The 23,098-nt window shown below is 51.7% G+C and overlaps 2 protein-coding genes across 4 annotated transcripts; both read right to left on the reverse strand.

Moving 5' to 3' along the window:
- Positions 1-499: 499 nt before the first annotated feature.
- Positions 500-4,122, reverse strand: Tppp3 (tubulin polymerization promoting protein family member 3). Its single transcript, XM_046434256.2, has 4 exons — positions 3,967-4,122; positions 1,447-1,640; positions 1,180-1,333; positions 500-1,039 (listed from the first exon to the last, which is right to left on the reverse strand). The coding sequence occupies exons 2-4, from the start codon at positions 1,632-1,634 to the stop codon at positions 851-853; spliced, it is 531 nt and encodes a 176-aa protein (XP_046290212.1). The 5' UTR covers positions 1,635-1,640; positions 3,967-4,122; the 3' UTR covers positions 500-850.
- Positions 4,123-4,999: 877 nt separating this feature from the next.
- Zdhhc1 (zinc finger DHHC-type containing 1) lies at positions 5,000-22,191 on the reverse strand. 3 transcript variants are annotated; one of them, XM_046434254.2, is made up of 12 exons: positions 21,903-22,191; positions 15,859-15,905; positions 14,256-14,498; positions 11,576-11,751; positions 10,014-10,115; positions 9,532-9,656; positions 9,274-9,432; positions 8,962-9,074; positions 6,101-6,183; positions 5,802-5,895; positions 5,587-5,665; positions 5,000-5,473 (listed from the first exon to the last, which is right to left on the reverse strand). In XM_046434254.2, the coding sequence occupies exons 3-12, from the start codon at positions 14,496-14,498 to the stop codon at positions 5,190-5,192; spliced, it is 1,458 nt and encodes a 485-aa protein (XP_046290210.1). In that variant the 5' UTR covers positions 15,859-15,905; positions 21,903-22,191; the 3' UTR covers positions 5,000-5,189. The 3 variants fall into 3 exon arrangements, with proteins under 3 accessions (XP_046290210.1, XP_046290208.1, XP_046290209.1); XM_046434252.2 differs by having other exon boundaries at positions 9,532-9,698; XM_046434253.2 differs by having other exon boundaries at positions 9,532-9,698; positions 14,256-14,564.
- Between the last annotated feature and the right edge of the window lie 907 nt (positions 22,192-23,098).

Raw genomic sequence — 23,098 nt, forward strand, 5'->3', positions numbered from 1 at the left:
CTTCTCTGGGCCTCAGTTTTCCTGGCTATAAAATGAGGAAGTTAAATTATGTACTCTCTAAGGTTCCTCCTGGCTCTGGATTATCTGAGATTTTCATATGGATCCCCAAATAATTTGCCTTGGTAGCCCCCAGTTGGTAGGCTTAGAGCCGAGGCCTGGTCCCAGGGTTTCTGCCAAGACTTGGCCTAGGCCAAGTCTGCTATCTCATCCCTCCTCAGGCTGTGCAAGTGGAGAGGGGCCAAGTCTGCATACTAGGCAACTGCAGGGAGGCAAGCTTTGAGGTCAGGATTCAGGGTCAGGGCCCAGTTAAAAGGCTTTGCATTTCCCTGAGGGACATCTCTGGTAGTCTGGCTCTTTGGAAGGGGACTCCTGTGTCTCTCTCTTTCTGGGTAGGCTGCCAGTGAATGGAGGGAGACCCCATAGGATGTGTATGCAGCAGAATGATGATACTGAGGGCAGTACTTGGGTGTGAATGTCATCATGTACCCAACCAGGCCAATTGGTACAAAAAGTGTCTTTATTGAGGTCTGGGTAAGAATTAGGCACTTGGCCAGAGCAGCAGCTTAAATATGAGGCAAGCAGGCAGAAGTCAGCCATGCCTAGGACCAGGTTGGGGTGGTGAGGCTATAGGCACAGGATTCCTTAGAAGTTGGAGAGGCAAGAGGAGGAGGAAGAGGGACACAGAGTAGTCTGGGTCAGAGGGCTGGTAGGCTGGCCTCATGGGGCTGGGCAGGAAGCTCTGGGTGGCAGGTCCAGCAGGAAAGGGACCGGGCTTCTTTGCTCCATGTGCCCCTTATGCCCAGGCCTGAGCCTCTGGCAGGGGCAGGTGCAGTGGGCGCCTTCCCTGGCCTCACTTCTTCACCTTGGCATCATAGGTGCCTGCATTCTTGTAGGCACTCACATAGCCACTGTCATCCAGGATGTCTTGCCGTCCAGCAATGCCCTTGCCCTTGCCACTCTCATCGAAGCGCTCTTTGTGGGAGCCTGTGTACTTGCTGGTATCCGTCAGCCGGTCCACAGCACCCCCTGTTTTTGCTTTCTGTTTGAACAAAATTTCCAGGCAGGCAGAAGTCAGCCATGCGCAGCCATGCCCTAGTGAAAGAGGCTTCTCCCTTCCCACCCCCAGCCAAGAGTCCCCCATCTCCCTCAGTGGCCTCCAGAGACCAGCAGAGCACTTACAGTGACACCCAAGTTGGCTGGTTCCTTGCCTGCCACCAACTGGCAGATGGCATCGAAAGCCTCCTCCTTGCTCTTCCCCTTGAACCGCTTGGTTGCCAGCTCTTCCAAGGCCTTTTTGAATTCCTCATAGTTGATAACCCGAGCAGACTTTCCCCTGTCATGCACATACGCACCATTAGTTTTCCCCTTCTCAATGTCCTCCCTGGTTCCAGCCCCCAATTCTCCACCTTCTGGGAACAGAAGAAGCAGGGGCTGCAGAGGGCTCACTTGACTTTGGAGAAGACGATGTCGACGTCAGTCCCTGTCACGGCCTTTCCATCAGCCACCTTGCAGTCCTTGCACAGCTTGGCCCAGTTCTTGCCATTCATCTCTTGCCCGCTGGCCTTGGGGTCACCATGGATGGCGAACTTGCGGAAGCTCTCCTCCAGCCCAGCTACATCTGTGCTTGCTGCCATGCCACCCTGTGGGGACCCACCTCAATCACCTCCCAGCCATGTTGCCCCTCCCCCTCCCAAGACCCAGGATATCACTGCCTCTGAGTCAAAAAACCCTCAAGGTCTGAATTGGCACCACTTCTGCCACAGACCCTGAGTTGGGACTGGGGAGAGGGACCAGTACTCAGTGTCTGCCTGGAGCCCAGAGGGCAGAGCCCAGAGGAAGAGCCCTAAGAAGAAAGGTCCTGTCCTTTAGTGCCAGTCCTGGCTCTGAGCTTAAAAGATGAAATCATGATGCCCACAACAAGCTGGGAACAGAGTGGTACTGTCCAGAAAGACTGTGAGGATAGCAGCTGGGGCCATGGCTCTGTCTGGCCCTGGCACAAGGCCTGCCTGGGTGGAAGTGAGAATGGCAGAGCAGGGCCCCTCTCCCAGGAAGCTCCATGCCAAGGTGGGTCAGGGACAGGACAGGCTACTGGTTGGGCAGGTATTTAGTAATGACAATATCTCTGTAAGGGTCATGAAGACCTAGTAAGACCCAGCCCAGGCCTGAGAAGGGAGCCAGAACATACATGCCGTAGGCAGGGGTGCAGCTGGCCCAGCCGGAGCCTTGTTACTATTTGCTGTTAAACAAAAACATGAGGGGAACGGGAGCTTGGGGCTGGCCTGGCCACAGTTTGTGAAGCCTGGAGACAGTTGCTAAGGGAGGGTGGTGCTGCTTGGAGAATGTTGCTAAGGGCAGGATGGTGTCAGGGCAGCTCAGGGAGAAGCTCCCAGTGCTGGGCTGGGCTGGGCTGGGGAGCTGAGGCCCACGGGTGGGGCATGCCAGCACTCCCTGCGCCTAGGGCACAACCATGGCTTCCTGGCCCCATGCCACCCACTAGGGCTGAAACCTCCCAGTCTGTGGAATTTAGGAGAAGCATGAGATCGGGGACCAGTTTAAGTGGGATTGTAGAATAACTAGAAGAAATAAGCATGCTGGCAAGTAGGACCATGGCCTTGTACTGTGACCCTCCACTGAAGCACATGTCCCTTACTATACCTCAGCCCTCCATTGAGGTCTCCTTGCCACACCCTTGAACAACCACATCAGTCCATATTCCCACAGCCCATATGCACTCCACTGGCCCTCCACACCCTAGGTCTTATACCCCTGACCACACCCACAGCTCTGCATTGCGGCCTCTTCCAGCCACACCCACTGCCCTGGAATTGAGACCTGACCCTTCCCCCAGCTTTCATCCCCCCTACATATGCTAGACCTGCACTGAGACCCCCCTATAAATACCCTTATCTGCCCTTCACACCCATAGCCCTCCACTCTAATCCCCTGGCCACACCCTCAGCCTTGCACTGAAACTCCCTTCACTGAACACAGCCCTGAACTGAAGCCTCCCTGACCATACCTGTACTGCACATGCAGCATCCCCACACACACCCTGCAGCCCTGAGACCTCCCTAACCAAAGACTCAGCAACCCAACCCCTCACATACCCACAATTCTTATCAAGGCCCCCTGACCACACCCTTGGCACCCCACTTTGTTCACACATCCAAAGTACTGAACTGAAACCCACCAGTGTCCATCTCACACATTAGAATTTCCAGATTTCCAGGCACTATGTTGAGACCACCCCCTGACCACACTCTCAGTCTTGGCTACCATCTTTAACTCTCTGCCTCTTATACAAAAGGTGATCACCGCCTGGGTTTCTGCCCAGCTCCCTTGTCTTCCACCACCACTAGCCTTGACACTGACCACTGCTTCCTGGTGACCCCCACCATCTCTAAATTTCAGTCTCTGGCACTGTGAGCACCCAGAGATCCTACACCTCTGGGAACCTCTGGGAAGACATCCCCAGTCAGCGCTGCACTCCCCCTCCCTCTCCCTGGGTACCATCTCCCAGAAGGGGCCTACAGCTCTGCATTTGTTTTACCAAGGGTAATGTCCAAGAGAGTTTGGGTGCCACATAATGCTTGTCCTAAAGAACTGGGAGGAGCCTGCATACAGTGCTCGCTCCTGTCTGTGGGAAAATGCATTTTGGTTGATCTCAGGGCTGCGGAGCACAGTCATAGGCAGCGTCCAGAGGGGTCTGCAGGCCATGGATGGAGTAGCCACGCCCCTGAATTGAGGCCACCATCCGCTCCGCTCCTGCTGGGACAGCTGGAGTCATCAATCAGCCTAGCAAGGAGGTTGGGACTGGCGGGTGGAACGCTTGGGGCCTGGGTAGGGCAGCTCAGCTGGTTTACTGGGCTCTATATCATCCGGGTTTGGGACTCCTTCCAGGTCGCTCCCACCCACCCCTCTATGTGCAGGATACTGATTAAGGTGGTCGGCGTCCGGGGATCCTACCGGCTTCTATCTCGTGGCTGCTCCTGCAGCGCTTCAGATGGTCAGGATACAAGAATGGACCGACTGATGCGGGAAACCAGGCGCTCCGCAGCTCCGCTCCCTGCCGGCTCCCTGGCGGGACTGCAGCCAGGGCGGCTCCGCAGTATTATCCCCTGTTTCTCGGTCTCCATAGAGACGGCGAGTCCCACCCCCGAGACTGTCTCGGCGGGAGAGTGACCAAGGTCATGCTGGCTCCGCCCACCAGACCCCGCCCTATCCGCTCTCCAGGCTGGGCGCAGGCACAGCTCCCCGTACAGCCCTCTCCCTCCCCTCCCCCACAGCTCCGCGGTCTTCGCGAGCCGAGAGCAGTCATCTGTACTTCTGGACGTCCTCCAATAGTCCCCATAATAGGAAAACAGCCCCCTATCCTGAGCTTCGCCCAAAGTTCAAACAGGCCCCCAACATCCATTGGAGATCCAGCTCTGCAGAGCGACAACTCGAGGCCATTTGGGAGCTGAAGCAGGGTGGGGCAAACAATAGGAAGTTCCCCTACCCTCGGTGACAGGAGTCTACTGCTGACTCCAGATCACAGCTATTCACTTAACGTGTGGCATCCCTGTCACAACTCCGTCTTCTCCCGGGTAGGGCCCAGTTTACGCAGCACCGAGGAATAATGAGCGGATCACGTTTGCCCTGCCCTAGAATGCCATGCTCGGCCCACGATCCGGCCACGGGGAGAAAGCTCTTGGTTCTCCGGAGTCGGCCGCCTCCTTTCACTCACATCTTGCCATGGTCTTGGCCTCGCAGCCTCTACTCCAGCTGCTACTTCTGGAGCCCAAAGGCTGCTTACCCAGGTCTCCCACGTGCAAAACAGAACGTCGTTCTGGCAGCCTTCCAGGGCCTCTCCTAATCTTAATCCCCCAACTGAGCGCCTTGGGTCCTCGCGCGCCTCCATTTGGCAATCTAGACAAACCATCCTCTGCCTCCAAGCAGTGGCAATGGTCCGACTCCCAGAAGGCCCATGGCTCTGGTCATTGGGAAAGTAAGCACTTAGTCCGCAAAAGCATAAAAAAGTTTATTGGCGCATCGGGGCCGGTGGGACTAATATTGCTGAGTCGCAGGGAGCAAGGCCGATCCCGCCGGCCGTCGGGGCCCCTAAAGTGCACTCGGTGCGGCGAAAATGTGGTGTTGCATAGAGAGTTGGGCCGGCCGCTCCTCCTCGGCCCTCCTACCTTTCGGTGAGGCTAATTCAGGCCTCCCTCCCGGCCTCCCGGTGTCCCGGGCTCGCCGCTGCTTAGGCTCACGAAAACCGCCGGTGCACGAGCCTGCAGCGCCAGCCCTGTTTCTCGGCCCCTGCCCGCCGGGGCCGCCAGGGCGGCGCTGCCCAGGCGCGTCTGAGCCACTGGAATCTCGTCCATAGACTCGGCTGACGCCGAGTGGTAGGCGTCTGCAGGACCGGCGGCGTGCACCGGGCTGGCACTGGAAGAATCAGTCGATGAGCTGGAGCGGCGGCCTGGGCCCCGGAGCCCTGCACAATGGAGAGGAGCGTGAGACTAGGGGCTGCTGCTCCCGGCTCAGCCCTTCCTTCCCTCGGAGCCCGGTCCCCACAGCAGCAGAACCCGGACAGGGTGGGGCACTCACCCCGAAGCCTGGACAGCTGGGACTCCCGGTCCAAGATCCCAGACCTCGGCACCTTATACATGCGCCGCTTCCTCTTTTTCTGCAGAGACAGGGAAATTTGAGGACTGTTTCCCCAGACCCCCACATTGCCAAAGGCAGCAGAAGCTGCAGTATGGTGGAGGCTTCTTTTTCTTGTCCTTCCACTTGGGCAGAGTGCCAAGCCCAGTGTCTCCTACCTGGGGTCGGATCCTGGGAGGCAGGGCCAGCGTGTCTGAGGAGGAGGGATGAGGAGGTTCCACTGGGCCTCCCGTGGCAAGAAACCTGGAGGGACTGAGGGAAAGTGGAAGGGCAAGTTCTGGGAGCTATTTCTGAAATCCCTCCCAGGTAGAGGTCCCTTCCCAGCAAAGGGAAGAGAAGGGCACCTATCCATCCTAGGCCATGCTGGACTAGAAACACAACTATGCCTTGGCCTACCCCTTTCTCCCACCTCTGATGGCCCTGCCATACAAACGGGAGATGCCCAGGTGGCACTCACTTTGCATCTATTGCAGCAGGCCTGGCCTGGCCAGGGGGCTCTGGGCGTACATGGCTGAAGGTCCTCAGGTAGAACTCCATCTCCTGGGGAAGGTGGATGTTAGGAAGACTGGATCCAGGGACTCCAAAAACATGAGCCCACACAGTCCCCAAAGCAGAAGCCCTCATTGGCCTCTGTGAAGAGTCCCTGGCCTCATCCCCAGGAATCTAGGGCTGTTTTTCAGGGTCCCAGATGTGCTGTGAAAACCCCGCTGCAGGGTGAGGCTTAAAACACCCCTTTCTGGATCTTATCCAGGTGTCATTTCATCTAGTCAAACTGCACCTTCTCCAGGAAGGTTCCAGTCTCACGGGTCCAATACACCCAGGCTAGAACTGCTCAGCCAAGGGACTTGTAGGCAAGAGGTGCTCAGAGCTGCCCCCTCCTGTTCCTGGCCCCACCCAGAACTCCAGCCTCTGAGCCGATTCTTTCCCTGGATGAGAGACCATGCAGCTGTTCACAGGCCGCAGTGTGCACCGAGGTCGTGTGCGCGACCCGCCAGCTTCCTCACAGCGGAGTCCTGCGGAGGACGCCCCTCTTGCACAGAGTTCCAGCCAAAATTCCGTAATTCCGGCTGCTGGCAAGAGGGCTTGTGAGCGCGCGTTCTCCAAGGCCCCTACCCGGAGAGGGAAATGCAATAGGTGTTGTACGGTGCCGCAGCCCCCATCCGGCGCCAGTTGCGGTCCTCACAACTACTCTGGGGTGGAAGACGCAACCTCCAAAATCGAAGAGGCCTTGAGGTTACCAGAGCCGCCAGGCCCGCACCCCAGCACGCGGCACGCCCCCAAGTTACGTCCGCAAGGACTGCAGGTAAGGAAACAAAAGCCAGCCCAGGAAGGGCGTGGTGTGAAGAGTGAAGGGGAGGGGGGCACGGCCGCCAGCAGAAGAGCACCCGGACAGCTGTCACTGGATCGCAGCCGTTTCCACGGATACCGAGGCGTCCTGACTAATGCAGAGACACTGTAACTCTGTCTCTAAAACAAGCCTATGTTTAGGGGCAACGGCTCCAGAGAGGAGCCCCTCCCGCATTCCTGCTGGGTGGGGGTGGGAAGACTGCCTGCAGGAGCCCTGGCAGATCTGGGGGACAGAGGACAGAGCCCAGTCAGCAGCGGCTGGCTGCACAGGTGCAAAGACAGAGGCCCCAGGCAAGTGCTGCACCCAACTGCTGACGGGCTGACCCTTTAGGGAGAGGTGCGGAGGTGCCTGACTAATCAAAGGAGCCCTGGGTAAGGGGTCAGAGGCCAGTAACAGGGACTGGGGCCTTAAGGTAGCCTTCTCCAATTTTTTTGGTATCTTGAGAGGGGTCTTCCCAAGTTGCCCAGGCTGACCTGGAACGCTCACTCTTCCTGCTTTAGCCCCCAGGGTAACTGGGATTATAATTGTGTGCTGCCTCATCCCATTTCCTGCACATATTTCCCCTCCCCCAGTGCGGACTCAGCCCCCCTCCAGCGTCCAGCAGAGAGGGGCAAAGCCTGCCCTAGGACCCCTGGGATGGGATGGGAGAGGATCCAGGGCATACCCACTCTAATCTCCCTTTCTTAGAGCTGTCCCTCAGGATGCTCTCTCAGAAACCCTGAAATATTTGCATATTCCCAAATAGTATCATAACACCTCAGCTCTCTTTTGTAAGAGGGGACATCACCCAGCTCCTATTGGGTAGGCCTCCCTCAACTCCTTTGTAGATGAAAAGAATAGAAATTATGTGTCCACTGCTGCCACATTTGGGCCCAAAGCCTAAGCAGGGTGAGGGTAAAGGGCCCTGGATTCTGAGCACCCCAGGACCAGCACTCCCTCAATGGGCAGAGCCACAAGCTTTGAGAAAGTCTCTTGCTGGCTTCTCTGAGCCTCAGTCTCTTCTGTGATGTGGGGATGGGGATGATGCCCACTCCTCAGAATGGCTGCCACTGTGTTTACCCAGCACCAGGGCAAGCATACAGTGATATGCAGGGGTTCTCCACCAACTGCCAGCACTTCCCCATCCTGGCCCACAGGCAGAGTTCAGCCCCAGCAATGAGAACAAGGGAGGTGGGTCCCAAGTGCTCTTCCAACCCGCCCACCAGCCTGTGTTTGTGTCCAGTTGCCATGAGAATTGGGGATCTAGGGCTCAGCCTTCCCAGTAAAGCCTGCCTGGGCCCCCTTCCTCCCCAGTCCCTCAGGGCTCTGAGGATTGGACCACCTCCACCCCCAAGTTGCTGACCTCAGGAAACCATGGGCGTGGGAATGGTGATAGGCTCATCAGCAGCTGGGCTGGCTGGGCGGGCCAGACTAGAGCCTAGGCTGGAGGGTTCCTGCTTCAGTGTACAGAGGCCTTAAATCTTCCCAGCCCCAGCTTCTGTTTAACTTTTCTAGGCCTAAATGTGCTCATTTGCACCAAAGGTTGGTGACAGTTCAAAGGATAAAAATGGGCTGTTCAAAGGATAAAATAGAGTAACAGGTATAAGGGCTCAAGATCACAGATGGAGAGAACTGAGGATCCACCCTGGCCACCCAGCTGCTGAACCAGTCATTGGTCCATCCCTCTCTCTCTTCTGTAGCCCTGACCTGCCTGCATCTAGGCTCCACATTCTGCTCTCTGCAGCACATGCCTGGAGCCTGGACAGGTACACACAAGGGGCCACAGACATGCAGGGTTTCCTCTGGCTGTAGTGGTGGCATGTTTGTACCTAGTACAAGATGTGCCCTTCTGCCCCAGCATCCCATATTCTGACTGTTGTTCCAGGCTTGCAGAATTGCCTTGCCCTGTATACTCATTGGCTTTCACTGCACAGTCCAGCCCCCACTCACCCAGGCCCATCTCTGACCCCTTCAGCAGGCCAGCTATATACCTGAATTGGTCGCATCTTGGGGTGACATGATTCAAGCTTCCTGTGGGCCCCTTTTGCCTCCTGTGGTGGGCGGTGCTGCACGATGTACTCATAGGTGGTGAGTTTGTGCCACACTGGAGAGAAGAGGGTTCAGCAGTGGAAAGGAGACCCTGGAGCTCATAAATGGGGAGGGAAGGCACCTAGTCCCCCACTGAAACCTCTGTCCCCATATAGCCTAAGCCATGGATAGGAGAGCCAGCACTGGTGAGGGGCATGATTTCAGGGCCCTGTAGTCTAGGCAGGTGGTGGGGAGATGAGTAAGACAGCACTTACTGAGGTAAATGTGGAAGCAGAGCAGGTGGCCAAGCAGGGCTGTGGACAGCAGGCCAAGAAGGATGAGTAGGGCAGCCAGGGCCAGGATGGCAGGAGCCTGGGTCTCCACAGGGGCAGCAGGCAAGAACACAAACCACACATCGGTGTGATTCTTCAGGACTGCAAGGCACAGGCATACTGTGCTCAGCCAGGTCTGAAACCAGTAACCAGAAAAGACCCTGGGGATGGTGGGGGTGTGAGCCTGGAACCCAAACTGACCTTCAAAGTGCTGGTTGGTACGCAGCCGCATGGGGTTGACAAAGAACTCCACAAAAACATAAGTGGCCACCAGCACCAGGAGCAGGACACCCAGTAAAGCAGATGCCACACTGTGTAGAAAGAGCCTGGCCCAGCCATGGGCAGCTGTCAGCACCCCAGAGCTCCAGCTTAGTAAGGGCCAAGAGTTCAGAAGGGCCCAGGCTGACATGGGAGCCTGGCCCCTGACCTCACAGCCCCAACTACTCAGAAGCCAAAATACAGGACAAAGCTGAAGATGAGTAGCCTCTTTTCAGGTTTCCCACCTTTAACCAGGCCAGCAAGGTGGAAGACCCCAAGCCCATCCTTACATGTTCCAGCCACACCCCAGGAGCACCACTCTCAAAGAGGAGCCCAGGTCCCCCTCTCCCACCCCTTCTTACAAGCAGGCTACAAGGCCAGAGGCTCACACCGACAGGGGTACCCCCATGTCCAGGGTGTCTCACCGGTAGTTCCTCTCGCCAACGCAGTTGTTGAGCCACTTGCAGTGGTGATCAAAACCACACACGCATTTGTTGCAAGCACTGCAGTGCTTAGAGCGTGCACTCCTGCGGGTGGAAGGCACCGCGTGGTTTACCGACCCCCCAAGGGCGGGCCCTTCGTGGCCCACTCAAGAGCAGTGGGTGTAATGACCCCCAGCACCAGCCTGGAGCCCAATTACCCGCCTGGCAGAGGAGCATGTGCGCCCCCTTGTGGAACTGCAGGGTGAGACTTCTAGAGGCGACGCTGAGGGACCAGGAAGAAGGAAGGAGGGGCTCCATATGGGATCCTGCTCAGAGAAGGCTCACCAGGCCAGAAGATGCAGGTGTGAGGTCCAGAACAGCAGTGAGCAGGCTGCTAGGCCTAGGGCCTGCACTTCTCTTCATTAAAATGCCATTTTTGGATCCCTTTCCCTGACACTGCAGGAGGGGCTTTATACGGGCATTCTTCTAGAAAACCTCAGTCTGTGTGGACTAATAGAAAGGGAGCCAAAAGAAGAGGAGCAAGTTGCCAGCTGTGTGGGCATTAAGGGAGCTCATGGCAGGAGTCAGAGGAGGAGAGGCTACATTAGGATGCAAGTGGGAGTGTCCCATCCCCAGCAGGCACCAGCAAAAGGCCAAAGGGAATGTGGAAGAGTCAGCCCTTAAAATGGAAGAGCATCAGAGCGACTTCTTAGTGGCTTATGCCGACTGGTTGGTAAGGAATGACAGGATGGCTTAGTGCCCAAGTCCTCAGCACCTTCATGTTGTGGGCTTTCTGGTTCCCGTGGACAGACCACTTTTAATAGGCTGTCTAGGTCTTCAGATTTCAAATGTGAAGCTTGCTGTGGATAATACCCCATCCTTCATCCCCCATCTAAGGCTGGGAGATTAGAAAGACCCAGAAGGGGAGGAGAGTGATGGGCCCTAGAGGGTGAATGGGTACTCCACATTCTGACCCCTCTCCTCACTAGCCGTGTGACTTGGAGCAAGTTTCTTGGAATCTTTGGGTTATTCCTCATGAGTAACCAAGGGTTAACAGAATCTGCTCAGGGGCCAGGCAACCAGGGTTGTAATCCTGGCTCTGTTGTTCAGTAGCTATGTGACTTCAGAGCAACCTCCCAGCTTTCTGACTGATAGGTTCTTTTTGCCTCTGTGAAGGGAGAAAGCTGCTGCATACTTGGTAGGGGGCCTCTACACAGCGCATGGCCCAGCGCACTCAAGCATTGACTTTCCTCCTGCCCCTTCCGGGTACTTATAAAGCAGGGGATTTAACTGGCAAAGTCAGTCATTTGTGGCAGTAGCAGTGCCGAATGTTTCCTACTTGAACCGTCAGAAATTCTATAACTCATTTATTCAATCACCTCTTCTCACTTTCCCACCAGTTCTCGGTCATTCCATCAAGACTTTTGTCTATGAGAAAAATGAGGGTGCTGAGGCATGAGATTGAATGTGAAGGCCTCGCATGTCCCTCTCCATCCAGTACCCCACTGGAAGGCCCCCAGGCACACTTGTGGTCCACACACTCACATCCACACACATGAACTCACACGTCCACGTCGCACAGGTTGCAGTGCAGATCTTCAATGACATGTGCATGTTGGCTGCGGTTGAAGATGGGCAGGGGTCCTGCATAGCTTTTGTCCCGTACATTGGCATCTGCTGGATCGATGGAGACTGCAGTCAGGTGCACCACGAGGTGACCAGCAAAGATGACACCCATGCACTGGCCCAACAGGTTAAAGACTCACTCCACACTCTGCTGGCTGGAAGCCCTGCCCACATCCTGTAGCCAGAAAACTTCTCTCCCCCGCCCCATATTAAATACCTTTATGCAGAGAGCTCCTGTGACACCTCCTGCCTCCAGCTCTCTAGGAACCTCCTCGTCAGCCCTCTTCAGTGGACCCATGGGCCCCAAATGGAGGAGAGGGACCACTGCTTCCTGCTGCCACCCAGGGCCTAACCTAGGGGCCTTAACACTCCAGGCCCTGGTAGGTCCTGACTGGTCTGAACTCAGGCCAGTTTCTTTCTAGTTTCAGATTCCAGATGATGAAGTGAGATGAAAGAAGGTCTGAGGGTCCAGGGACCGAAAGTTCAAGTTCTGCCAGGCACAGTGGCATATGCCTGTAATCCCAGAAGCTCAGGAGGCTTAGGCAGGAGGATCTCAAGTCTAAAGCCAACCTCAACAACTTAATGAGGCCTGAAGCAACTTAACAAGACCCTGTCTCTAAATGAAATATAAAAAGGGCTGGGATGTGGCTCAGTGGTTAAGTGCCCCTGAGTTCAATCCCTGGGACCAAAAAACAAACAAGCAAGCAAATAAATAAAGTTTAAGTTCTGAACTTGTTTATCTTGCTTTCACAGGGAGTCAGCTCCAAGACAGAAGCAGCCATTCCCTTTCAGCAGTCGGACCAGGTGGAGAACCACTTGCAGATAGGGGGACCAGGCTCTTGGAGACTTGGGATGAGTGTTTGGGATGGCCTGACATGTTCAGGGCCTGCCCAGGGACAGAATGGCTAACTCCTGGAGCTGAAACATATCTGTCCCAGGGCCTATCTACTTAGTAACTGAGAGAAATTCAGGAGATGAGTATGCTGTCAACTTGTCTAACTGTAAAAATTAACCAATAAGATTCCACTCATATAGTCATCTACCTACCCTTCCTTCTTCCATCTCCTCACCTGTGAACCTCTATCCATTCTCTTGGTGACCAGATATCATCCCTAGACCAAACCCTCAAATGATCCCACTTCCTCAGTCAGACTGCCGAGCAGCCCTTCTGGCCTCACTGGATACCAGTTACCTCAGGAAGTCACTTATTCTCTCTGAGCCCCAGTTCTTCATTAGTAAAATGGAGAGAATACCTTCCTTACAGGATTATTATGAGGAATAAGATGACCCATATAAAATGGCTGACAGTACCTGGCACCTATAATTGCTCAATAAATTTTAGTTACTTTTTTGTTTACTGTTATTTTCTGATTCTGCTCACTCCAAACCATGGTTATTCATCTGGTTTCCTAGGTACCTTATGGCAGAAAGCCAGGTAAACCTGAGTGGGGGATGTATCCACTCTAGACCTTAGGAGGAATGTCCCACAAAGCATTCCACCTAACTGCACTAAGGCCTGTTGATCACCTCAAGGAAAGGTCAGCTTTCCATTCATATAGCTGACAACTTTGCACTCTAGTGAACCAGGGAGACCCCAATGACACTGCTGGTGTCTGAGGATGACAATCTTTTCTAGAGTCCTTCACTCACCTGCCCTTGAACCTTGTCACGCACCAGCCTAGGGCTTTGCAGTCTCCCAAGAGCGCATGCTCTCCTTATGGTTCATGCCTTCTGGTGCTCACACCCATCCTAATGTGCTCCTCGTCCCCACCCACCTGCAGGAAGCAAGGATCACCCTTCCTACAAGTCAGAGGAGGCTGAGACCCAAAGCTAGAGAAGCTGAGAAGCTGCTCAGTCATGTGCAGACCTGAAGGGGTTAAGCTGGGACCATACTTGGCCATTGAGTATGCCCCAGGCTCTCAAGTTTGCTCTGGTCTTCTTCTCCCAGGATTCTTTGTTCTAGCACACAGCAAGACATTCCCCTAGGAACTCCCAACAGGGCACATAGAGGCCCTCAGCCTTACAACTCCTGGGTGTTGTGGCCAGGGCTGGGGCAGTCACATTAGGCCCAGTCAAGTCCATGTTTGTCACTATTCCTAAGAGCTTTTAGGGTATCTCTATGCCACCTCTTGTCACATTTACTCTCATCCTAAAAAGGGTCTGATTTACAAAATCAGTGAGTTTGTAAAAAAATTCTGGGAACAACATAATAATCTGTCCGTAAATAAAACCACATTTTAAATATACTAGGAAACTTACAATGTAAAAGAATTGTACCATGCTACCATGACAAACTCTTTGAGAAATAGAATAATTACTCCCCAATATGCTATCTATTTAGCTCTGGGCACAATCAACCTGAAGAAGCTCTAATGCTCTCTCCTCTGATGGCTCCTGTGACACTGCAGGTATAAGACCCTTCTGTTAAGGGGTTTCAATGCTCTAAGGTACTTTATATCTACCCACTTGCCCTATCAGAGGAGGAATTGGTGTGGGCTGGAGATCAGGCTGGGAAGCAGCTGGGCCTGCCCTGCTCTGCCCCAGCTTCAAGCCTCTGTTTTCCATCCACCCAATGTCCCTACTCTTCCATGCACTAGCCTCACACTTTCCTAAGGATACAGCGTAGCCAGCAGGCACCCAGTGGTGAGGCAGGAGAGGAACAAGGACCCCAAAGCCGATCACAGCAAAGAAGAGGTACAGCAACCAGGCCACAATCTGAAGTGGGTGAGGAGGCCAACTCCACCCATTCCGACGGGACCGCTGGCCTTGCAGCTCTGGGGAAGGTCCGCTGGCCTGTGCAGGTGCTGTCCACACACTCTTCTCAGGGGCTGTCTTGTTGGAAGGCTTGTTGCAGATGTTCATCTCCAGAGGGAGAAAGAGTACAGCATTAGCCAGAGGAGGTCCAGGTGGGAGCCCAGGGTCTCATGCCTGCAGCCAGGTTTAGCAGGGAAAACAGGCAGGGATGTGAAGCACACACTGCAGGGGACCTGGGATCCCAGCCCAACAAAGAGAGGCAGTGCAGAGAGGGTGGTAGTAGAGGGCTATCCCAGAGCCGCAAAGCAGGCTCTGGTCCCAGTCTGACCAAGATAAGGTAGGAAGGCCCAGGGTTTATTCAGGACACAATGTGGCTGCCTGTTACTCAAAGTGCTCTGTCTCCACAGCCATCAAAGTGAAACCCAATAAGACATGTTCTCATCTGGTAATATCAGTCTGGGGCCAGAGCCATGAGAACACATGCTGATTCTGTTAGGATTAGTCATCTCCATCCTGAAGTCCAAATGCAAGTTTCAGAGAGGGCCCCCTTAGCCTTTTCTAAGGGAAAGAGGGAGTGGGTGCTCAGATGGGGGTGTGGCCTCTGCCCCTCAACAGACATATAATCCCTTCAGGACTAGAAACTCAGGACCTCTTTCCTGTGCCTCAGAAGGGCTGCCTAGGGTTTCTTAGGAAGAAGAGCCAGGACACAAGAGGGGAAAATTCCTCTTTGGTTTCTTCCAGCAGCAGAAATGACCATGTTTCTCTAGGTAAATCTGCTCCTGGGGTAGATTTACACAGAAAGGTGGGCTAATATTCTTTGACTCACTTCAGGGAGCTCTGGAAAAGACCAGGCATTGGCCACAGCCAGACCACCAGGTGGCAGCAATCCCCCACCCCTGCTCTGCTTCCCTGAGCCCAATAGCTGGCCTGGTGTCCAAAGATGACATGAAGGACAGGAAGGGATGGTCTTGACCTTACAGAAGGGTCCCACCCCCCAGTATCTTCTGGGCCCAAGATGGGACTCCAGCAGAAGCAGGCAGCACTGCATCTGGGAAGAGAGGCTAGCTCTGAGTTCGTGGTGGTATGGCCAGGAGCCAGGGACAAAATCCTGGCAGCCGGACTCTCCTTTCAGGAGCCCCTGCCCATTGGCCCAGAATCTGACTATGCAAAAAAATACGGCAGACCCCATCTCAGCACATCTGCCTGAAACACCTCTTACTCTTCAGCTCAAGAAAATATGACTTGATTTTCAGATCCCACTGCAAGCATCCCCTCATCCAGGAAGCAGGGTCAGGGCCATTATGCTCAGTCCTTACTGGAACTGTCACTAGGCCATTTGGAACGCTTTGCCATCCCCATATATCTGCCCCTAATACACAAGCTTCCCTCAAAGGCAGTTAACATGCTGTGATTGATTTATTCACCTTTGTCCCCCCACATCTCTTCCCCCAAATACCCGGAACTGTACCTTGGACGTAGCAGATGCTCAGTAAATGTTCGCTGATTTGAAAACATCTGAAATAAAAGGAAATGTGGGAATGATAAATGGTATGAAATCCTGCCCCACCCAAAGCCATCTGGTCCACACTGTCCTGCCTTCGATACTTCTACTGCAATCCATTCCATAGGGCCGCTTCAGCCCACCCAAGGTGCACAGCATCATGCAGACCAAGCTTGACAGTATTTGAAGTCACCTCAGAGGAGTCATACCTCAAAGCTAAATGGAATGACCTAAGGTTTCTCTCAGGGACTTAAGTACAGTCTTCTGGTCACTTATTCTATCTTCAATAAGAAGCCACACAAGGAAAAAAGAGCCCTGGCTTTGAAGAAACATATCTAGGTTGGCTCCTGACTCTGCATCCACTAACTGAAAGAACTGTTTCCTCATCTGAAAAATGGGCATGGGGTATGGATACTCCCTAGAGTGGTATATAGACCAATGACACTGTAAGCAAATTCCTGACACAGAAATGCTCACTAAATGGTAGACATTATAATTACCCTCAAATAGCTCTCTGGTTTGTCTTTCTGTCTCTAGACTGTGGCTGACAGTCTACAAGGTTTATGACCAAGATTTATGATGTGGTTGATTGAGGTTGCTTTCTTAAGTCAGTGGCCCCAAGGAACACACTGTCATAAGAAGTAGTATACTGGATTCATTCTAATCTTGTCACCTGCAATCAAAGGTGACAAAGGTGATCAAAGAGCTGGCATTCTAAATAAAATCAAATCTTTGCAAGGTAATCAGGCCAAGACCTATGAATATAGTTGAGTTGGGTGGTTCCCTTCTGGGGAAAATCTCTCTGGCTTGCACATTGACTTTCCAGGGACACCATCACCAGGGCAACTACTTTGAAAGGAACCTATGAATTTACATCCCAAGCCTGGCTTTCCCTTTATCATCCCAACACCAGAATAGCCCTGTACCCTGAGGAGTTCCCAGAAGGAAAAACAGGAATGTGGCTGATATGTCCCCACTGCTCAGCAGCGGCTGTAGGTACCTCTCAACTAGCTAAATCCCAAACTTGTGAGACAGAAGGGGTCACAATCTGAGGCCAGGGGCTTGCTATATACATCCCTGGGCTAGGCTTTGACTCCAAATCAGGGTACTATTGGCCCAGAGAGGTACCATTTGTCTGAGACTTCATATGAGGGATGCTGCTGTAGGGCAGAATTCCCTCAAAGCTGCAGCAGCACTCCGGAATAGACACCCAAGCTGACCAAGAAGCATGCTGCCTGCCCTGAAAGTCCAGGCAGCCAACTCTTAGCTGACATTTTTTCTCAGAGTTAGTTGGTGGCTACAAATTCTTTTGGCCCAAAAGATTTTGATTAGTTGGATATGGTAGCGCTCACCTATAATCCCAGCTTCTCACCCTGTCTTAAAACAACAAAAGAAAAGTGCTGGGGGTGTAGCTCATTGGTAAAGCACTTGCCTAGCATGCATGAGGCCCCAGCAACGCCCCCCACACACACACACACACACAAGCTGGGCATGGCCAAGCTTGGTGATGCCCACCTATAATCCCAGAGACTCTCTGGTGATAGAAAAAGGAGGATTATAAATTCGAGGCCAGCCTCAGAAACGTAGTAAGACCCTGTCTCAAGATAAAATAAAAAGGACCAGAGATATAGCTCTGTAGTAAAGTATCCCTGGGTTCAATTTCCAGTACCAAAAAACAAATTTAAAAAAAGTGGGTGTGGTGGAGCACACCTGTAATCTCAGCAACTCAGGAAGCAGAGGCAGGAGAATCACAAGTTTGAGGTTAGCCTCAGTAATTTAGCAAGACTCTGTTTCAGAAAAAAAAAAGTAAAAGTAAAAAAAAAAGTAAAAGGGCTGGGGATGTAGCTCAGTGGTAGAGTGCTCCTTGGTTCAATACCCAGTAACACACATACACACTTTGATTAATTTGAGAGGAGTGGATTACAGGTGTGCATCACAGCACCCAACAAGACTTTGATTATACTTTTTTTTGTTTTTGTACCCGGGATTGAACTCAGGGGTGCTTAACCACTAAGTTATATCCCCATCCCTTTTTTTGAGACAGGGTCTCGCTAAATTGATTAAGGCCTTGTTAAGTTGCTGAGGCTGGCTTTGAACTTGAGATCCTCCTGCCTCAGCCTCCTGAGCTGCTGGGATTACACTTATGTGCCACCACTCCCAGCTTAAATTTTTGATTAAAAGAGCTGGCCATCCAGCTAACACAGTGAGACCCTGCCTCTCTCTCTCTCTCTCTCTCTGTCTCTCTCTCTCTCTCTCACACACACACACACACACACACACGAAAAGAAATGTTGTTCTTGTTTTTCTGAAATTTATGTATTGTCCAAACAAACAAATTAAAGTACAAAGTCTCAGCCCTGGATTTCTGCAATGTCTGAGGACTTCAGAATCAACTTAACTACTAAAAAGGGTTATCGGAAAGTCCAAAGAACTGAGACGGTAGGGTACTGGGGTCAGAAAAGAAAGTGACAGGGGCTGAGGGTGTGGCTCAAGCGGTAGTGTGCTCACCTGGCATGCGTGCTGCCCAGGTTCAATCCTCAGTACCCCATACAAAGATCTTGTGTCCGCCAAAAACTAAAAAATAAATAAAAATTCTCTCTCTCTCTCTCTCTCTCTCTCTCTCTCTCTCTCTCTCTCTCTCTCAAAAAAAAAAAAAAAAAAGTGACAGGACTGAAGTGGAAGCTTGGAGGGTCCAGGGATCTGAGCTACCAATGGGGAGACACAGGTTGGATTCAGGGAAGAGGGCTAGGCCTGGAGATAGAAACTTTTTCTGTTTCTTACACTGCTGCTCACAGAGAAACTGAATAAATCATGAATCTATATCTCTTTGGGTCTCTTCTTTACTCATTTTTCAAAAAAGGTAGCTAGAAGGCAATTTGGCATTGTCTACCAAAATGGAGAACACATACCCTTTAGCCCAGACATTCCATGTCTAGGTATTTATCTTATATATACACTTGCAAAAGACACAAAGATTCATTTCAAAGTTGTTTATAATAAAGGACAAAAACAAGTATAAAATACTATGGCACATCCCCACAAAGAAATGCTATACAACATCAAAAGCAAAGGACAAAATTATCTTTAATATACAGTTAAGTAAACAAGCAAGATGTTCAGTTGTAGAGTGAGATACCAAGTGAATAGAAACCAAGGGGGGAAAAGACATTTATATTTCTATATGTTCAAATTCTCTTAGGGAGGAAATAAGAAATGAAATACAGGACGGCCTTTGGAAAGATCTAGCAGCCCAAGGGCTGGGGCTGAGAGAGAGATTTGCTTTTTTTTTTTTTTTTTTCAATATATATTTGATTTTTAGTTGCAGATGGACACAATGCCTTTATTTTATTTATTTATTTTTATGTGGTGCTGAGGATCAAACCCAGTGTCTCACACATGCTAGGTAAGTACTCTACTACTGAGATACAACTCCAGCCCCAGAGATTTGTCTTTATCTTGATACTGTTTGAAATTTTTTTATCATGAGCATTTAACTGCTTTAAAAAATAAAAAAGTGAGTTGGGCTGTGTTGTTCAGTGGTAGAGTGCATGATTAACATATGCAAAGCCCTGAGTTTGATCCCCAGTAACCCAGACACACATAAGTATTATTTCAAATTATCATTATTATGTCAAATAATAAATAATTAAGAGATGTCACCTCTTCCCCTCCTGGCTCCACTGGGTTGTCATGTTGACCAAATGCATTAGTATCAGGCCAAACAAACCAGGAATTCCTGCCTAACAACTGTGTAATAAGAGTGCTTGTTTGAGTTAAGTACTTTTTTACTTTTTTTGGGGGGGATGTTGCTGGGGTTTGAGGGGTGCAAGGCAACCACTCTATCAACTAAGTTACATCCCCAGCCTGCTTTCTTACTCTTGAGAGCAATTCCGAGTTGCTCAGCTGCAGAACTGTGCGGAAGAGCCACAGAACTTCCTAGCACTGTCAGATGTCTGGTTAAAGCTGGAATCAGACCCTAGACAACACAACTAAGTGGCTATGCAGGACCATGTTCTAGTTGTCAGCCAAAGGCCAGTTCAACCTCACTTGACCTCCATAACCCAGAGGGAAGCTATGCTCTACAGTAAAGTTTTGTCCCCAAGCATCTTTTCTTTCTCCTAAAGACTTCATGGTTTTTAAGTGAGATATTTTTCTGCAGGTATTTCTAAACAAGTTTTCACTTTTTTCTCAGGATTCACTTTTGAGATAATTTTCACCAAGATCTAATAGCTGCTCATTTAAAAACTGTATTATACAGACGCCCAATTTTAACCCATAAAGGGAAGCTGGAAAGAAAATGTTTCATGATGCTCATTGTTTTACAGTGAAAAAAGTTGTTATACAAAAGACTTTTAGGGGCAAGTACTTTGCTTATTAAAATTCCCCACAGGTGCTAGAAAAATCTCTGGCCTCAAAATTCTGAGAAATATCGAAATATCAATAGTTTGACTAAGGGATGCATATCACATAATTCCCAGAAAATAGACTGTAACTTCTATCTGTTCTCAAAGACCTCTCCAGTCATTGCTCTCAGATGTGGCTGGGCCCTTTCTCTCTCATAAACAATATGCTGAAGTTGGTTGCTATGGCAAGAAAAGCTTGAAATCTCAATCATTTCTGAGTTGACATGGTGTACAAACATTTCTGTGCCCTTCTCCTGCAGCAACCACTACAAACTGTTTGGGATCCAAGTTAAGTGAAGGAAACGGGACAAGAAGGAGGGAGCAACAGGGAACAGAAACAAGGTCATTGAAGAGAGGCAAGGGTTGTTGATTTTAACCAGGAAATCAACTCATATGATTGTAGTAGAAGCCAGGCCTGGGGGAACACCCACCAAGATCAAGTCATTAAGAACAAAGTTGCGACAGGACAAAGTAAGAAAAACAAAAACAAAAGGGGGAAAAAACTGGGTAACTAAGTAAGCCCCACTGTTGTGTTTTATTGCATCTTTCTGATTATCTGTTTACAGACCAGGTCTCCCACAGTGAACCACCAGTTCCACAAAAGTAGGGACCACCCCTCATCTATGCCTGAATCCAGCCCTCCTTCAGTAAGGAAGTGAAGCCACTTCTTACCCTCTCTGCTGCCATCATCCTAATCCAAGCCTCCATCATTGCTCTCCTACAGTGTTTCAATGATAATAATAGCCATCAGGAACATTTAGAGACACTTATTCTGGGCCAGTTTTAAGTGCTTCAATGGAATTCACTTAATTCAGTCTTCAAAACACTCTGAGGTAGATCCTATCATTTCAAATTGTTCTCAAAGATCTCTCTACTCTTTGGTCTCAGACCTGGATGCCCTCACTTTCTCTCCCATGAACAATATGCAAAACAATGTCCCCTTACATGGAGATCCAGAGAGTTCTAGAAGGCACAACTAGATTGGCAGAACTAGGATAGCCATACTGAGCTTTTCAAAATTTGAGCTTTTCAAAATTCTTCAGCGATTTCCTCCAACTGCTAGAATAAAATTGAAACCCCTACCACGGGAGTTCAGGACTCTTCTTGTCCTTTCTGTTCCATATCAGTACTCTGCTGCCTCCAGACCTTTGTATTTGCTTTTCCCTCTTCCAGAAACATCCTTCCCCTGTTCACATTGCTGGCTCCTTTCCAACCTCCAGTTCTTTACTTAAAAGTCACCTTTTAAGATAGACCCTCCCTGGCCACCCCCTCCATTTCATATCCAGAGCACTTAACTCGATCCAAAGTCACTTTAGTCATGTGTCTGGCGCCTGCTCCCCACCCCCTCCTTAATACTCTGCGGGTTCTGGAAACAGGCTGCGTCTATTCTGAGCCTCCCGTGGCCCCGCTCCTGGCACACAGTGAGCGCTCAGTGCTGATCCGCAGACCTGATGAATGCTGGAAGCCCAACGTTCTGCTGGGTCCATGGATCCCAGGCCACGGGCTCCAGGTCGAGGTGAGCTCAGGGCCCTGCCAGGCAGCAGCAGCCGCGCGACACCGTGGCTCAGGCCAGGCTCCAAAGTGAGAGACGCGGCGGCTGCTCCTCACCTGCGCGTGGCGGCAGAGGTGCCAGATCCGCCCGGCCAAGGTCAGGCCCGTGGTTCGGCCCCGCACCTGGCTGTCCGCCCTCCCCAGGGGCGGCCGGGCCTCAAACCGTCGCGGCAGATGCGGTCCCCTGGACCGGGAGGCAACGCGCCCCCGCGCGGGGCCCCATCCCGGATGGAGGTTGGGCCGGCAACTCCTCCCGTTCCAGGCCGGGGAGGCTAGCTGCAGAGCCCGGGCAGGACACGGCGGGCTGGACCTCTCTCGTCCGGTGCTAGGCCCGTTCCCCGGGCAACAGAGCGGGCTACGGCGCCCCATAGCGGCCAAACCGCGCTGCGTCACTTAGCGCCGGTACCCCGGTTCGGGGCGGGGCTTGCCAGGGACCCCCTGCCTCCCCAGCCGGCCCATTTCCCGTTTTTCTCCCCCACCCCAACCTTTCTTCGGAGGAAACCCTTTTCCACCACCACCACCATCCATCTACAACTTGTCTATCTGATTTGTCCCAAACGCGTCCCCTTTTCAATTTCTCATCTTCAGACCACCACTTTCAGGAAGACCCCAGGCAACCTCTAATTAAAGTACGTGCTAGGCACTGGCCATATCATGGGGAAAACCCACAAGATTCCTGGCCCTTCAGGAGATTACTGGTTGAGGGGCAGACAGATCTAGACAAATAAATTGCACTACTTAAAGTGAAGGCACCTCATAATACAAAGTGTGAAGTATAAGAATTTAGCATAAATAATGCAAAATATCTCATTTCCTTATTGCCCCCAAACAGATCATAAATCCTTCTGGGAGACCCCATCTTCCAAGTTGATGGGAAATTCAATTTTGGTCTCCATTGGACTCCACTTTCCCAGTGCATTCCAAGGGGCTCTTCTATACCAAAAATCCTCCAGTCATGAGTCCTCTCTGATACTAAGGACATCACCATGGCTTCAGTCCTTGAGGATTTTCAAGTCTGGGCTCTGCCAGGGAACAGACACCAGGGTCTGAGACTCGCTTCCCTCTCCTTGCTGAGCTGGGCTGCCTGAAAGCTCTCCCTCTCCTTTTCTCTGGGGACACTCAGAATGGATCCTCCTGTGAACTCAGTCCTTTTCAAAAGACAGGATGAGTCTTTCGCTGCCATCTTCTCCATATATCTAGGGCCCCAAAATGGTGAGTAGGGTTAGTTGGCTATCTGCTCAGAATGGGCAAAT

Source organism: Marmota monax, unplaced genomic scaffold (assembly GCF_021218885.2).
Source record: "Marmota monax isolate L192 unplaced genomic scaffold, Marmota_monax_Labrador192_F-V1.1 WCK01_AAM20220418_F8-fsc00024, whole genome shotgun sequence".
Lineage (NCBI taxonomy): Eukaryota > Metazoa > Chordata > Mammalia > Rodentia > Sciuridae > Marmota > Marmota monax.